Source organism: Ylistrum balloti, unplaced genomic scaffold (genome assembly GCF_031769215.1).
Source record: "Ylistrum balloti isolate Yb309-2 unplaced genomic scaffold, AGI_CSIRO_Ybal_v1 Utg370202, whole genome shotgun sequence".
Classification (NCBI taxonomy): domain Eukaryota; kingdom Metazoa; phylum Mollusca; class Bivalvia; order Pectinida; family Pectinidae; genus Ylistrum; species Ylistrum balloti.
Genome location: NW_026782176.1, coordinates 232,266 through 248,473, shown reverse-complemented (window position 1 = coordinate 248,473; position 16,208 = coordinate 232,266). Strand labels below are relative to the sequence as shown.

Genomic DNA, 16,208 nt, shown 5'->3' with positions numbered 1-16,208 from the left:
CATTAAAAGTGGGACAACATCAAATTTACTTACTCTTGATTGAAAGTAAACAAAGCCAAATAATTTTTAAGAAATGCAATGACCTTCGAGGTAAACACTACAGACAGCATGCTCTACTTCTATTTCCTGGTGAAAATATCATAAATACTGGTATATGATGACAACTGAGCCAGCTATTTACAATGTGTAGGTGACCCGACCCATAAGTTATATTTCTGTATTAGTTAAACCTAAAAACAAATGAAAACACAGATGTAAAACAAGGTAACTTAAATGGATGATCGTGTTTTGCATCAATTAGAACTTTCAACACATCAGGAAGAATCTCACACTGTGTCTAAATCGAAAGCTGGACACAAACATGTCAGAAAGAGCTGTGCCATGTGTTTGACTCTAAACCTGAGTTATAACACCACTCAGAGAGAGCTGTGTCATGTGTTTGACTCTAAACCTGAGTTATAACACTACTCAGAAAGAGCTGTGCCATGTGTTTGACTCTAAACCTGAGTTATAACACAACTCAGAAAGAGCCCTGCCATGTGTCTGACTCTAAACCTGAGTTATAACACAACTCAGAAAGAGCCCGCCATGTGTCTGACTCTAAACCTGAGTTATAACACCACTCAGAAAGAGCTGTGTCATGTGTCTGACTCTAAACCTGAGTTATAACACCACTCAGAAAGAGCTGTGTCATGTGTCTGACTCTAAACCTGAGTTATAACACCACTCAGAAAGAGCTGTGTCATGTGTCTGACTCTAAACCTGAGTTATAACACCACTCAGAGAGAGCTGTGTCATGTGTTTGACTCTAAACCTGAGTTATAACACTACTCAGAAAGAGCCCTGCCATGTGTCTGACTCTAAACCTGAGTTATAGCACAACTCAGAAAGAGCCCTGCCATGTGTCTGACTCTAAACCTGAGTTATAACACAACCCAGAAAGAGCCCTGCCATGTGTCTGACTCTAAACCTGAGTTATAACACTACTCAGAAAGAGCCCTGCCATGTGTCTGACTCTAAACCTGAGTTATAGCACAACTCAGAAAGAGCCCTGCCATGTGTCTGACTCTAAACCTGAGTTATAACACAACCCAGAAAGAGCCCTGCCATGTGTTTGACTCTAAACCTGAGTTATAACACCACTCAGAGAGAGCTGTGTCATGTGTCTGACTCTAAACCTGAGTTATAACACAACTCAGAAAGAGCCCTGCCATGTGTCTGACTCTAAACCTGAGTTATAGCACAACTCAGAAAGAGCCCTGCCATGTGTCTGACTCTAAACCTGAGTTATAACACAACCCAGAAAGAGCCCGCCATGTGTCTGACTCTAAACCTGAGTTATAACACCACTCAGAAAGAGCTGTGTCATGTGTCTGACTCTAAACCTGAGTTATAACACCACTCAGAAAGAGCTGTGTCATGTGTCTGACTCTAAACCTGAGTTATAACACCACTCAGAAAGAGCTGTGTCATGTGTCTGACTCTAAACCTGAGTTATAACACCACTCAGAGAGAGCTGTGTCATGTGTTTGACTCTAAACCTGAGTTATAACACTACTCAGAAAGAGCCCTGCCATGTGTCTGACTCTAAACCTGAGTTATAGCACAACTCAGAAAGAGCCCTGCCATGTGTCTGACTCTAAACCTGAGTTATAACACAACCCAGAAAGAGCCCTGCCATGTGTCTGACTCTAAACCTGAGTTATAACACTACTCAGAAAGAGCCCTGCCATGTGTCTGACTCTAAACCTGAGTTATAGCACAACTCAGAAAGAGCCCTGCCATGTGTCTGACTCTAAACCTGAGTTATAACACAACCCAGAAAGAGCCCTGCCATGTGTCTGACTCTAAACCTGAGTTATAACACAACTCAAACAAAAATTGCACTTTTGATTTTAACCCTGAGGTGAAAGTCACAGTGATTTAGTTCAAGTTCACTGCATACTGCCTGTGAGTGACGCATGATTAATCCAACTTTCTTTTAGATAACTCTAAGGGTTCAAAAGTTACAAGACAAAAATTAGAAGAATAAAAAAACAATGGGAAGACCCAGAACTTGTACTAAAATGTGTCCATATAATTGGAAGTACGACTCAATAAAAATAGGATGCTTACAAATGATATTTGTCAAAAAAAAAAAAAAAAAAAACTCTGAAATGAAATTACTTGGATTTGAAAGACTGCAAATGTAGGTCTGTGGAGGTAATTGTAATATCTCAGGCACAAGAATTGTGAAATATGTTACAAATTAAACTGAGGATAAAGTGCAAGAAATATTTATGCTTTGAATAACTGAGAAGGCAAGTATGGGAATTTGGCTATAACAAAGCCTACAGCAGAATATGTAGCCTGGCTGGTGCCATTGCTGTGCTGAGTGTAGGAAAATAGTTGTGAGCCATGATCTGATGCTGATGGTACTTACTTAGGTGTTTTGGCATCAGCTACACCAAACCCTTCCCCGGTAGTGCTGGAATCAACGAGACGGGAAGCTTGTCATGCATTGCTACACAGATATAATGGTGCTATAGGAGCCTTCAACAACAAAACATTGGTGACTGTTCTGCTGAAGGAGACAGTGGATTACAAATATAAACCTTGTGATCAGTGGGGGTAAATAGAGACAAAACAAAGGGATCTCTATATGGACAAGGCAGTGAATGGTGAACAAGATAGTAAAGGGGTGAACAAGACAGTGAATGGTGAACAAGATAGTGAATGGTGAACAAGACAGTGAATGGTGAACAAGACAGTGAAGGATGAAAGGTAAATGATATATGTTTATAGTTAGGGTGAACAGAACAACGAAGGATGGAAGCGCAAAGAACATGCGTATTCAAAAGATGCTGAAAAATATAAACAAGATATTGATCAAAATTTGAACAGGGGAGGTAATGATCATGATGTCACTTCAGATGTGAAGTTTGATCAGTGAGAAAATGAATAAAAAATGAATTGAAATATAAGTATGATCAAGGGAGATAATGAAAGTGACATCAATTAAATCATAAGTTTAATCAAGGGAGATAATGAACATGACATCAATTAAAATATAACTATGATCAAGGGAGATAATGAAAGTGACATCAATTAAAATATAAGTATGATCAAGGGAGATAATGAAAGTGACATCAATTAAATCATAAGTTTAATCAAGGGAGATAATGAACATGATATCAATTAAAATATAAGTATGATCAAGGGAGATAATGAAAGTGACATCAATTAAATCATAAGTTTAATCAAGGGAGATAATGAACATGACATCAATTAAACTATAAGTATGATCAAGGGAGATAATGAAAGTGACATCAATTAAAATATAACTATGATCAAGGGAGATAATGAACACATCATTCATTTAATCTTCCACTATAAACATTTCCTGTTTCATACCCGTGGTTTTCAACTTCTATATTTTTGTCTGCACTGGAATTCTCTCAAAATTTATTTGTCAAACTAATTTTATACCTATCACTGAATTTAGCTGTGAAGTTTTTCCCCAGATTTTACAAAAGAAATCAGAAATGATTGGATTATGACGATGGATAAATATCACGATAGAAATGAAACAAGAATTGTATAATCAAAAAGTATCGGAGAAATTAAAACTTTACGTCATTATGGTAAAACCAAAAGTTTTTAAAAATATGCTTGATAATGATGGAGAGAGAGAGAGAGCATCTTTCAACAAAGCAAAAAGCAAAGGGCAATAACTCTTCCAAAACTTGTTGAGTCAAAATGCTGCAGGAGAAACGGTATTATTATATGTTTGAATGTTCAAGTATACCAAGTTTCAAAAAGATGAAAACTGGGGAAAAGGGTTTGGACAAAATAAGATTAAAATGCTGATGATAAGAGCATTAAATCCTCTTAAAATCATTGACTCTAACTGTTGTTCAGTAACAACATGAGATATATGCCTGCCAAGTTTGAAAAGAGATCAGTCAAAACAGTGGGAGAAGATTTCAGGAGAAAATTAACTGAAAGTTCCCAACAGATACCATATATCCATCCCATTTCCAGCAAAAACTGACCATCAACTTGTAGCCTCTTTCATCAGTATTTCAAATTATTTCCTATACAGTACCTGTTTAAAATGATCTGTGATATATACCCACTAAATTCCTCTACACATGGTTTACTACCCTGTCATAGCATGCTTGTAAACTGTACTGGAAAGATGACAAGGACAGGAGCTAGCACACAGGTCAAATGTCACTGATTAGATATGGAAGATGACATTGGAAGGAAAAGAACTAGCACACAGGTCAAATATTAGATATGAAAGCAAGTCCATGCTGATTATTTAAAAAAGATAAAAAAAACACAATCACTGCATAAAAGATATTAATAAACACACTATATATATACACAGAGGTTATCAAAACTTAAGTTACATGTACTACAACAAAACACAGCTGGTCAATCAAAGTTTTAAGTAAAAAATCAATTTTCTGATCAAAAGATAAATAAATAAAAAATATCACAGAGCCAAACAATACACCCTCATGTCATGATAAAGAGAATTTTTTCATTAAATCAAAATGGACACCAATGTAGGAATGAAACAATAATCGTATAATCTAAACAACTGCGGACATTTTCTGTCTGGATAGCCGTGTCAAGTTTAAAGGGTTTATAAAATGAGGGACTTATACAACTTGTACCACATCTGAATGATTCTTTACAATTTCGTTACAAAAAGTGCCACCGAATTGGATAAAATCTGAGGTAGGAAATCTCTCGACAAAATTGAATGCTGTAAAAAGGATAATAACTCCCCTAAAAGTAGTTGAACCCAAATACTATTTACAAAACAGAATCTTTGTCCTGGTAATAAAGCCTACTAAAGAAGAGATCTATTGAAAACTGGGAATGGAGATCTGTAAACACACAGACTGATATGGATGGACGGATGTGTAGATGGATAACACCTTATCATATTATGTCCTGTCAAAATTTTTGATTGGAGAATAAAAAAACGTGAGGAGTAATTAAGTTGTGATATAATGTATAGATAATTCACCTGTCCAAGTCAGATACTGGAGTGGCAGCTCCGGGGGGAGGCGATGGAACCTGCATTGAATTGCGTCGAGATGTTGTCTTGGATGTTTGTTTCCTCTCTGCACTCTTCTTCCTCTCGCCTTTCTTGTCCTCCCTGCCTCCAGACTTGTCGGTCTTGCCTGACTTGCCTTTGGTTGGAGTTGTGAGATCTTTGTCAGGAGTAACTGACTTCTCTTCCTCTGGTTCAGGATCCTTAGAATCCAAGATACCAACATTGCTGTAAAAACAAACCCAAAACGTAATTTCTCTTTGTAAACAAATAAAATCCCTAAAACTATCCTCACAGTTGTGAGTCATGATTTTAGGAAATGTTGACTGTTAAATGAGGAAACACAATGTCGTTGTGTGGGTTATATCATAATACACTGAGTGCATACATGTTAATTGAAATTTGACAGCATCTGAATCTTGGATAATGAGCGACCAGTATATGAAATGAAGAAAGAAGTGTTATAGTTGTGCTGGCTATGTCACAATTTAGCATTGTTAAATGGCACTGCCACAGTGTAACCTTATATAAGTATACTGTAGGTATACTGAAATACTTACGGATCATCTGGGGATGAAGCAACAAATATGTAACGTCCACCAAACTCAGATACAGGAGGAGCTTTCCTTTTCACAGGGTAGGGCACAACAGCAAATGTGGCTGAAGGTGGAATTGGTGGACCTTTGGGGCCAAGTCCAATTCCATCAAGGACCTGCACATAAGCAATACCTTGTAAATATTCAAAGTTGTGTCTATTTCATCATAAAAGTTACAAATCTACTAATACATATACCTGTATGTGATTGGAAGTTTGTGTAAATTACTTCTTAGTTCTGTCCTAAATTTAGCCAAGGTACTCTTTTACTTTTGTCCTAATATGACTATGTTAATTATTTTAGTCCTGAATACAACTGAGCCTATTCTCTTGGTTTTAAATACAGCTGAGTCTGTGACTGTATCTCTGTCCTAAATACAGCTGAGTCTAAATACAGCTGAACATGTTATTGTATCTCTGTCCTAAATACAGCTGAACATGTTATTGTATCTCTGTCCTAAATACAGCTGAGCCTGTGACTATATCTCTGTCCTAAATACAGCTGAGCCTGTGACTGTATCTCTGTCCTAAATACAGCTGAACATGTTATTGTATCTCTGTCCTAAATACACCTGAGTCTGTGACTGTATCTCTGTCCTAAATACAGCTGAGTCTATTCTCTTAGTTTTAAATACAGCTGAGTCTGTGACTGTATCTCTGTCCTAAATACAGCTGAGTCTGTGACTGTATCTCTGTCCTTAATACAGCTGAGTCTGTGACTGTATCTCTGTCCTAAATACAGCTGAGTCTGTGACTGTATCTCTGTCCTAAATACAGCTGTGCCTGTGACTATATCTCTGTCCTAAATACAGCTGAACATGTTATTGTATCTCTGTCCTAAATACAGCTGAGCCTGTGACTGTATCTCTGTCCTTAATACAGCTGAGCCTGTGACTGTATCTCTGTCCTTAATACAGCTGAACATGTTATTGTATCTCTGTCCTAAATACAGCTGAGCCTGTGACTGTATCTCTGTCCTAAATACAGCTGAGCCTGTGACTATATCTCTGTCCTAAATACAGCTGAGCCTGTGACTGTATCTCTGTCCTAAATACAGCTGAACATGTTATTGTATCTCTGTCCTAAATACAGCTGAGCCTGTGACTATATCTCTGTCCTAAATACAGCTGAGCCTGTGACTGTATCTCTGTCCTAAATACAGTTGTACCTATAACTGAACCTAGGTGTTAACTTAAAGCTGAGTCTTACCTCATTCATACTTGGCAGTTTCTGTAAAGCCATGAGTTTGTCAAAGGGTGTAATAGCTTTATCTGAGCAGTCTATCTGAAGGTGGGGGATACCAGATCCATCCTCCTCCTTGGTAGCTTCCTCAGCAACTTCTCCATCTGCTGGTTCTCCCTGCTGTGTAGCTGCTGCTGCCTACAATGTAATTTCCTCTCTCGTCAGAAAACTGTATCATAACTTTATATAACAAAATACACAAGTGGTCACCAGGGCAGATTTGACCACTTGTTCCTGGTATCTTTCATTTATTTTATAAACAAGAGATAGTAAAGGGATCTTTTTCCTTTCTTTTTTCATATGCTGGGGTCAGTCCTCTAACAGAATATGATCTAGCACAGGTCTCTCATCTCACACTCAATGCTTTCATTCCTTTCTCTCTTGGAATCTTTGTACCCACTACTGATAAGTTTTATCTTTTTTTCTCTTCATGCCCAACTAGAGATAAAAAAAAAAATTATCCATCTAGCACTCCTCAAGAAACTTAAATACTTTCTACCTGATGATGCTTCAGACAAAATTTGGTCAAAATCTTGTCATCCCTGCATATGGAGATGAATTTCAAAGAGCTTCCTCAATTCCTCAAATCGAGCTCAATCTCTCTTAACCCCAAGATGCACACAATGTGGACACAATTCTCACATTCCTATAGAAGGAGTGCGATCTGGATTGTCTAAATTTGCCCCATAGAGCTTAATGGAGGTCCAGACCCACCGTTTATACAAAACTGTTTCCTTTTTCTAATATTTTTAACCCCTAGTATAAACAAAATTGAATGCCTCTTCAAAAGATGCATCAGATAAAAGTTAAGCAAAATCCTGTTGTTTCTACAAAAGAGGGATTGGCTGTATTTTCTGTATTGGACTCTCCTTATCAACTTATTCAATGGTTTATAACAAGGACTGATTTAAAATGAGAATTTAACTGATGGACAAAGGGTAACAGTAGATGCCAGTCAAAAGAGATAATGTCAGTTGAGATCATTAGGGATGCTTGTTTAGCTAAACGTAGACTGCTGGAGATCCCTCGTAATCCTTAATACACACCTCTTTGGCAGCTCTTTCAGCGTTTTCTTTTTCGATCTGTTTCTGTCTTTCCTTTTCCTTCTCTTTCTCTTGTTTGTCATGTTTATCTGTGAACAGAATGACTCTAATATTACTGTAATTGTTAGGTAGTTCATCAATATATATACATGTAAGTATGTGTTTTTTCAGAACAATATTCTATATCTGTATATCTCAATCATGACCAATAATTTCAGGAAAAATGCAAATTAACTGTTATGTACATACCTTTTCCTTTGGCTTTCTTGCCAGATGGTGGGTGATGTTGTCCATCTTCTTCAGACTTTTCCGATGGTGTAGGTGGTCGTTTGATGCCAAGTGTTGTTCTGTCCCAGAATTCTATGAGGTCACCTATCTCCTTGCTGGCATGTTCAACTGTACGGAATCGTTGCATGAGCAAGATTTCAGATTCTTTGAGAGGATCACACAAAACTTCTGGTTCGCTTTCTCCTTTCTCCTTGTCCGACTTTTCCTTTCCATCACCAGGTTTCTTGCCATCCTTGCCTTTCTTACCTTTCCTATAAAGAATGTAGACTTTAGCCATCACCATACCCAGATGTACACAAACTTTAAACATTCATGTATATCACTTTAATGTTTTAACTGTTAGTGGTATCTCAGTCTGTGTTTCCATTTCAGTTAAAAACAGTCATCATGTTTTTAAGATATTCAAATAGAGTCTAACCTGCATTAAACGGCCAATGCGGGGAAATTATGAAAGTGGCCTTTATAGAGAGGTGGCCTCTTAATTGAAGTTCCTTATTTTCGAACCCAAGTTGCGGCAATTTGCACATTGATATTTGAATACAGTTTAATAATCAGGATTGTCATTGTCGTTTAAACGAGTTTTGATAGTGAGTTTGGGGACAAAAAGAGTGGCCGTTAAATTAGGTATCATTAATGAGCAAAAACGATTGGGAGGGTCTGAAAACGGCCGTTATAAGCAGGTGTCCATCTAACTAAAGCGGCAGTTATGACAGGTTAGACTGTCCTTGTAGAGTATAAAGTCTTTGCTACAATATTATTTAACATCAACAGCAAAAGACGTACCATTGAGTGGAACAATATATATCCGTCCAATGATGAAGAAATATTTCAGATTTATCATCAAAATGAATACAGATATGAAAATGGCAATACTGAGTTTAAAAAGATAGCCTTGGTAGACTTACTTCCCATCGTCCAGTACTGTGTCACTCTTCTCTGTTTGATGGGACTCAGGCCGATCAGTAACACTGGATCCAGCCTTGCTGACTGGGTGGTCACTGTCGTGGGGTTTGGGACCTCCCTGAGATTTCTGTACACGGTCTGTACTGCCTGTTTTACCTGTAGCAGCCACACTTTTTTTACCATCCTTGGCTGGCTCTTCCTTAGGTTTCTCAGGACCTTTTTTACCCTTCTTCTTGGGCCTGAAATAAATAAAGATAAAAAGACGTTTTAACTGGTAGGAAATAATACCATGTAAGATCAACGTTATTACAAGGAGTGATTTAATTACATGTCCAAGGATGCATTTCATCATTCTGACTCCTGGGGACACAGTTTATCATTCTGACTCCTGGGGACACAGTTTATCATTCTGACTCCTGGGGACACAGTTTATCATTCTGACTCCTGGGGACACAGTTTATCATTCTGACTCCTGGGGACACAGTATATCATTCTGACTCCCGGGGACACAGTTTATCATTCTGGCTCCCGGGGACACAGTTTATCATTCTGACTCCTGGGGACACAGTATATCATTCTGACTCCCGGGGACACAGTTTATCATTCTGGCTCCCGGGGACACAGTTTATCATTCTGACTCCTGGGGACACAGTTTATCATTCTGACTCCTGGGGACACAGTTTATCATTCTGACTCCTGGGGACACAGTTTATCATTCTGACTCCTGGGGACACAGTTTATCATTCTGACTCCTGGGGACACAGTTTATCATTCTGACTTCTGGGGACACAGTTTATCATTCTGACTCCTGGAGACACAGTTTACTATCAAGAGACAGACAGCAGATGATAAAGATTGTGATGTCACATCTCCTAGTTATCATCTGGTAATCAATAAAGAGCTAACAAATGTTTGAAATATTTTCAGAAATGAAATCGAGTTTAAAATCTATCTTATTTGGTATATCCTATCAAAGGTTATATTATAAGATTGTCCGCCATGAAATCCTATCAAAGGTTATATTATAAGATTGTCCGCCGTGAAATCCTATCAAAGGTTATATTATAAGATTGTCCGCCGTGAAATCCTATCAAAGGTTATATTATAAGATTGTCCGCCATGAAATCCTATCAAAGTTGATTGTCCGCCGTGAAATCCTATCAAAGGTTATATTATAAGATTGTCCGCCGTGAAATCCTATCAAAGGTTATATTATAAGATTGTCCGCCGTGAAATCCTATCAAAGTTGATTGTCCGCCGTGAAATCCTATCAAAGGTTATATTATAAGATTGTCCGCCGTGAAATCCTAAAAGGTTATATTATAAGATTGTCCGCCGGAAATCCTATCAAAGGTTATATTAAATGTTTGCCGTATTTTCAGAAATCCTATCAAAGGTTATATTATAAGATTTTGGTGAAATCCTATCAAAGGTTATATTATAAGATTGTCCGCCGTGAAATCCTATCAAAGGTTATATTATAAGATTGTCCGCCGTGCTTTGCATTCCAGTTTATTCCAGGACAATAATTAAAGACAGGAAAAAGAAGGTCATAATTAAAGTATTACTTTTCTTCTTCAAGTCTCCGTGCCTCTGCTTCAGCAGCTTCTCGCTCCAAACGATCACGTTCCATACGTTCTTCATTCTCCCTGTAACACATCAGGTATATATAACATGTAGGACTATAACATATTGATCCTTCAGATCAAATCATCTCAGAAAAATAAACGGATAGCAATGTTAGCATATTTCACTAAACCTAATGTCAACAAATTTAAGTAAACATGATGTCAACTTTTCTCAGTCAACCAGAAGTCAACATGTTTCAGTTAACATATTTCTGTTATCATGATGTCAACATATTTCATTTCAGCCAATGTCAACATATTTCAGTTAACACAATGTCAACATATTTCAGTTATCATGATGTCAACATATTTCAGTTCACCCAATGTCAACATATTTCAGTTCACCCAATGTCAACATATTTCAGTTAACACAACGTCAACATTAATATATCAGTTAACCAAATATTATTTGTTACCAAGATGTACGAGTACTACCGAGGGTCTTAATGCTCAGAGGAAACCAGGGTACCTGGTCATGAAATATTAACCATACCACACGCCTGATCAGGGAGATAAAACCTGGTGAAGTAAGTGTCACACTCCACCACCAAACACTTACTTCCTGATTCTCTCCTTCTTCATGTCCAGTCTTTTCATGTCAACAGCAGCTTTCTCCTTCTCAGGTAGAGCATCATACTCATCCTCTGACATCTCTTCAAGTCTCATTCTGTCTTTTCCTTCCTCTTCTTTAGCCAAACGATCTGTAAAAGTTCCATATTTAGCCATGTGAGATATCTACCATCAGTATGTAAAGATCTACCATCAGTGTGTTATAGAGATTTAACAGTGGTGTAATAGACTCATACAGATATACTGTATTGTACTATAACATACCATTCTCCTCCTGGGCTTTCTTTTCCTGCTCTTTAAGGACACTGTAGTCAAGTTTAAGTGTGATGAAGTATATGAAACGTCTATTGTTCAGAGCCTTCAAGATAACATTGGCAGCAGTTTGGATATTCTGAGCGAACAAAGTTTCAAGGCCATCCAGTACAACTCCACGATGGCAGTCATTTAGCTATAAATGCAAAAAAAAAAAAAAAAAATCAGTAAACCATTGAAATACACAAGTGTTATAATACAACAATATGTAAAAAATACTTCACAAGCTTTGATTGGTTGCTATTTAATTGGTTGCTCTTTGATTGGTTGCTATTTGACTGGTTGCTTCTTGATTGGTTGCTATTTGATTGGTTGCTATTTGATTGGTTGCTTTTTTATTGGTTGCTATTTGATTGGTTGCTATTTGATTGGTTGCTATTTGACTGGTTGCTCTTTAATTGGTTGCTCTTTGAATGAAGGTTTTGGATTTCCCTGAGTAATAAGTATTACAAATTCACTTACATGAAGGACAATCGACAATTTCATCAACATTTGGACTAACAATAACTATACTAAGCATCACCAACAGACATTTGCAATCTTAACCTTAGATCGGTAACTGTTTGTCAAATGACTTAATGTGATAAGAACATGTAAATGACCTGTAATCTCTCCGAGATGATGTCTACCAAGAGATCCTCAGGTAGGACGCAGCTCATCAAACCCTCTTCACCGGCTACACTGGCACTAACACTCAAGCGACGCGCAATGGGTGCAGCTAAAGGAAGCGGGGAGCTTGGCACCTATAACAATAAAAATTCTACAATTATGTTCAACCACAGAAAGTTATAATTGTAAAAGAACACTATATATGCATTTTACGATGAGTGCTTCTGATATTGTTCTGACAATACATAATGTTTATGACTGAAGTGTGAAGCTCTTAATTATTTGAACAGTGTCAAAATGCTTTATGTATAAAGCTTGCATCCCCCCTGTTCAACAACTCAGTGCAATCAATGATGGTCATTTCACCAGCAGCAGCTACAACAAAATACATAATCAGTATATTTGCTAAATAGGAGGGGTAAGCATTACATTTAAGTATACTCACCAAAACAATTGTTCGAAAGTAAAAAAAAAATCAAATTTTTACAAAAAAAGCAAATAAAAGAAAAATTGCAGTAAGTTCACATCCCTACTAACAACACAATACAGAATTAGCTGGGTTTTTTTTTTCTATCTACAGTTTTTTATCACACATCCTATGTTTAAACAAGAGATCCGGGTTGATCTTGGCACCAATTATCATACCTGTATGATCTTTATTTGTTCTATAAAAAATGGAACTTTCCCTTTTTCCCCTCTTCTTTCCTTTAATTTGCTTTAAACTAATCATTGTATTGACATGTGAGCATTTTGACATGAGTGAAACTGACATAAAAATTGAGAAAATTGTTTGATCTCCATTTGTTCTCTGAAATGTTTTTTTTTCTTCTTCTTTTCTCTTATTTGCTCTTAATCATTTGAGATTTGAGAATCCCTCTAATAAATAGCAATAATAAACTTTAACTCTTGACTTCTCAAAGACGGTTGCCTTTCAGCAATTTTGTCTTTCTCATCTATCTGAACATCAAAAGGCACAAATACATACTGCTGGGAATCTGAAGAGATCCATCCAGTATTTCTACAGAAGTAGCTATAACAAACTTTCATAGAAAAAATCAAAAAGATGGCTGCCTTCAGTCTATTTGTTTTTCTTATCACTCCAAAGATAAAAAAAAAAAGCAGTATTAGGGACCAAGGGGAACTTACATATGAAATTTGAGAAAGATCCATCCACTATTTCAAGAAATAGTGATAACAACTTTATTGTCAAAATCCAAGATGGCCACCTGTAAGCCATTTTGCTTTCTCATCATTCTGAAACTCAAAAGAGTTCAACCAGGGACCAAGGGAAATATTCATATGAAATCTGAGAAGGACCAATCCAAGCGAGAACAAGAACCGATTGACCTCAGACCATAGATAACAGTCCAGGAACGTAGAGCGATTTGAATAGCCCACCATCCGATGATGATGTGCTAAAAAAATGTCTTTTTTTATCAACACAAACACACTGAAATGGTTTGAAAACCATTCTGAAATCTACCATCACCATTGAAACTGTTAATTTGAAGCCAATTCAAACCTCAGTACAAAATCAACCAATTATACATTTGAGAATTAATTCCTAAATCATTATACAACATGTTAGTCAACTTTACCACTGATCCATTAATTAGGCTGCTATATACACAAATAAAAGGCAGGACCAGCAAAATCATGTATCTTATGTATCAAACTGGTTTTTTAAGTTAATTTGAAAAGAAAGTTTGCAGTAAGCATGAAAATAATTTCATTGTGATGCTGTCTGGTATTGTCTGTCAGATTGAATGTTACATAAATTTCACACATTCTGTTTATCTTTTGTGATGAATGTTTTTTATACCAGGAATCTACTGAATATATTGCTTATCATTTCTAAGTATTTGTCTCTGTAGTAATACATTCAATACATTCCATGCAGAAAATATGATAAGAACTGAACAGGTAGTCTAAAGAAGTTCGTTTCTGCCTTTGGTGTTTTCACAATTCAGTTATAAAACCATGAACAGCTGTATAAAACCTGAGAAATACATGTTGTAATGAATTGTGTTTGGTCAACATCACAACGTCCATGCCACACGTTTACTATATGTTACGATAATACAGTTCACACTCCTTTATACCTGCTTCGGTTTTTTGAGCGACTGTAGCTGAGATTTTTCCTGAACTAAAAACACAGAATCCTAAAGAAATGAAGAAAACACATCAAGTCTGACATTAAATTTACGGTTAGAATTCCACATGATGATAAGTCTGTGTTCATTAATGTATGGATTTAGTTTGGATGTAAAGTGTGTGTTATCAACAATATCTCCAAACCAATCTTGGAATCAACAGTATGGTTAACACAATTTGGAAAACTTTAGAAATGGAGGTTATTTTACCAGGAAAAGTTTCTATTTACTAAAGATATACCAATGATACTGCACAAACGAGGAATTAGGGGAAACAACAATGTGTCAAATATTTGATAAAGTTTTTTTTTCAGTTCAGTCTGAAATATGTTGTTTAAACTACTATATGACTACACTAAGGTACTTTTCCATTGTGGATGTAGAAACTGAACAAAATTTCCTTAACCTAGTCACAAGCCTCCAAAATCTTGTGATATATATAATTTTTTTTTAACTCCAGCACAGGAGATTACAAAAAAGGGACATAAATCCTCCCCAATCACAATAACTCCTATTAATATCAACATGGCACAGAGAACACAAAATATGTCATGCAAAATAAGAATTTTTGTGCAGCACAGACAGAAACAAAACACAATTCTACCACAAAAACAATCAAAACATGAACAAGTTAGAAATCAACCATGGGCTGAATTCTGTGTACAATGAAACAGTTCCCACTGTAGTGGTAGGGGACTAGATTATATAACAGTTCCCACTGTAGTGGTAGGGGGACTAGTTCCCACTGTAGTGGTAGGGGACTAGATTATATAACAGTTCCCACTGTAGTGGTAGGGGACTAGACTATATAACAGGTCCCATTGTAGTGGTAGGGGACTAGACTATATAACAGTTCCCACTGTAGTGGTAGGGGACTAGAGACTATATAACAGTTCCCACTGTAGTGGTAGGGGACTAGATTATATAACAGTTCCCACTGTAGTGGTAGGGGACTAGACTATATAACAGTTCCCACTGTAGTGGTAGGGGGACTAGAGACTATACTGTAGTGGTAGGGGACTAGATTATATAACAGTTCCCACTGTAGTGGTAGGGGACTAGACTATATAACAGTTCCCACTGTAGTGGTAGGGGACTAGATTATATAACAGTTCCCACTGTAGTGGTAGGGGACTAGAGACTATATAACAGTTCCCACTGTAGTGGTAGGGGACTAGAGACTATATATAACAGTTCCCACTGTAGTCTAGACCACTGTAGTGGTAGGGGACTAGACTATATAACAGTTCCCACTGTAGTGATAGGGGACTAGATTATATAACAGTTTCCAATGTAGTGGTAGGGGACTAGAGACTATATAACAGTTCCCACTGTAGTGGTAGGGGACTAGATTATATAACAGTTCCCACTGTAGTGATAGGGGACTAGATTATATAACAGTTTCCAATGTAGTGGTAGGGGACTAGAGACTATATAACAGTTCCCACTGTAGTGGTAGGGGGACTAGAGACTATATAACAGTTCCCACTGTAGTGGTAGGGGACTAGAGACTATATATAACAGTTCCCACTGTAGTGGTAGGGGACTAGAGACTATATAACAGTTCCCACTGTAGTGGTAGGGGACTAGATTATATAACAGTTCCCACTGTAGTGGTAGGGGACTAGACTATATAACAGTTCCCACTGTAGTGTTAGGGGGACTAGAGACTATATAACAGTTCCCACTGTAGTGGTAGGGGACTAGAGACTATATAACAGTTCCCACTGTAGTGGTAGGGGACTAGAGACTATATAACAGTTCCCACTGTAGTGGTAGGGGACTAGAGACTATATAACAGTTCCCACTGTA

General features: G+C 37.2%; 1 protein-coding gene across 1 annotated transcript in view; it reads right to left on the bottom strand.

The window, feature by feature from the left end:
* The window catches only part of LOC132551489 (hydrocephalus-inducing protein-like), a 94,678-nt gene that overhangs the window by 40,492 nt on the left and 37,978 nt on the right, over nt 1-16,208 (bottom strand). The window contains exons 37-47 of the mRNA XM_060215634.1: nt 12,237-12,377; nt 11,587-11,770; nt 11,312-11,453; nt 10,693-10,773; nt 9,127-9,363; nt 8,183-8,472; nt 7,937-8,022; nt 6,858-7,028; nt 5,614-5,765; nt 5,027-5,281; nt 2,423-2,467 (exon numbers count right to left, since the gene is read on the bottom strand). Coding sequence (XP_060071617.1) covers nt 2,423-2,467; nt 5,027-5,281; nt 5,614-5,765; nt 6,858-7,028; nt 7,937-8,022; nt 8,183-8,472; nt 9,127-9,363; nt 10,693-10,773; nt 11,312-11,453; nt 11,587-11,770; nt 12,237-12,377 — 1,784 coding nt within the window. The remainder of the gene's footprint in view (nt 1-2,422; nt 2,468-5,026; nt 5,282-5,613; nt 5,766-6,857; nt 7,029-7,936; nt 8,023-8,182; nt 8,473-9,126; nt 9,364-10,692; nt 10,774-11,311; nt 11,454-11,586; nt 11,771-12,236; nt 12,378-16,208) is intronic.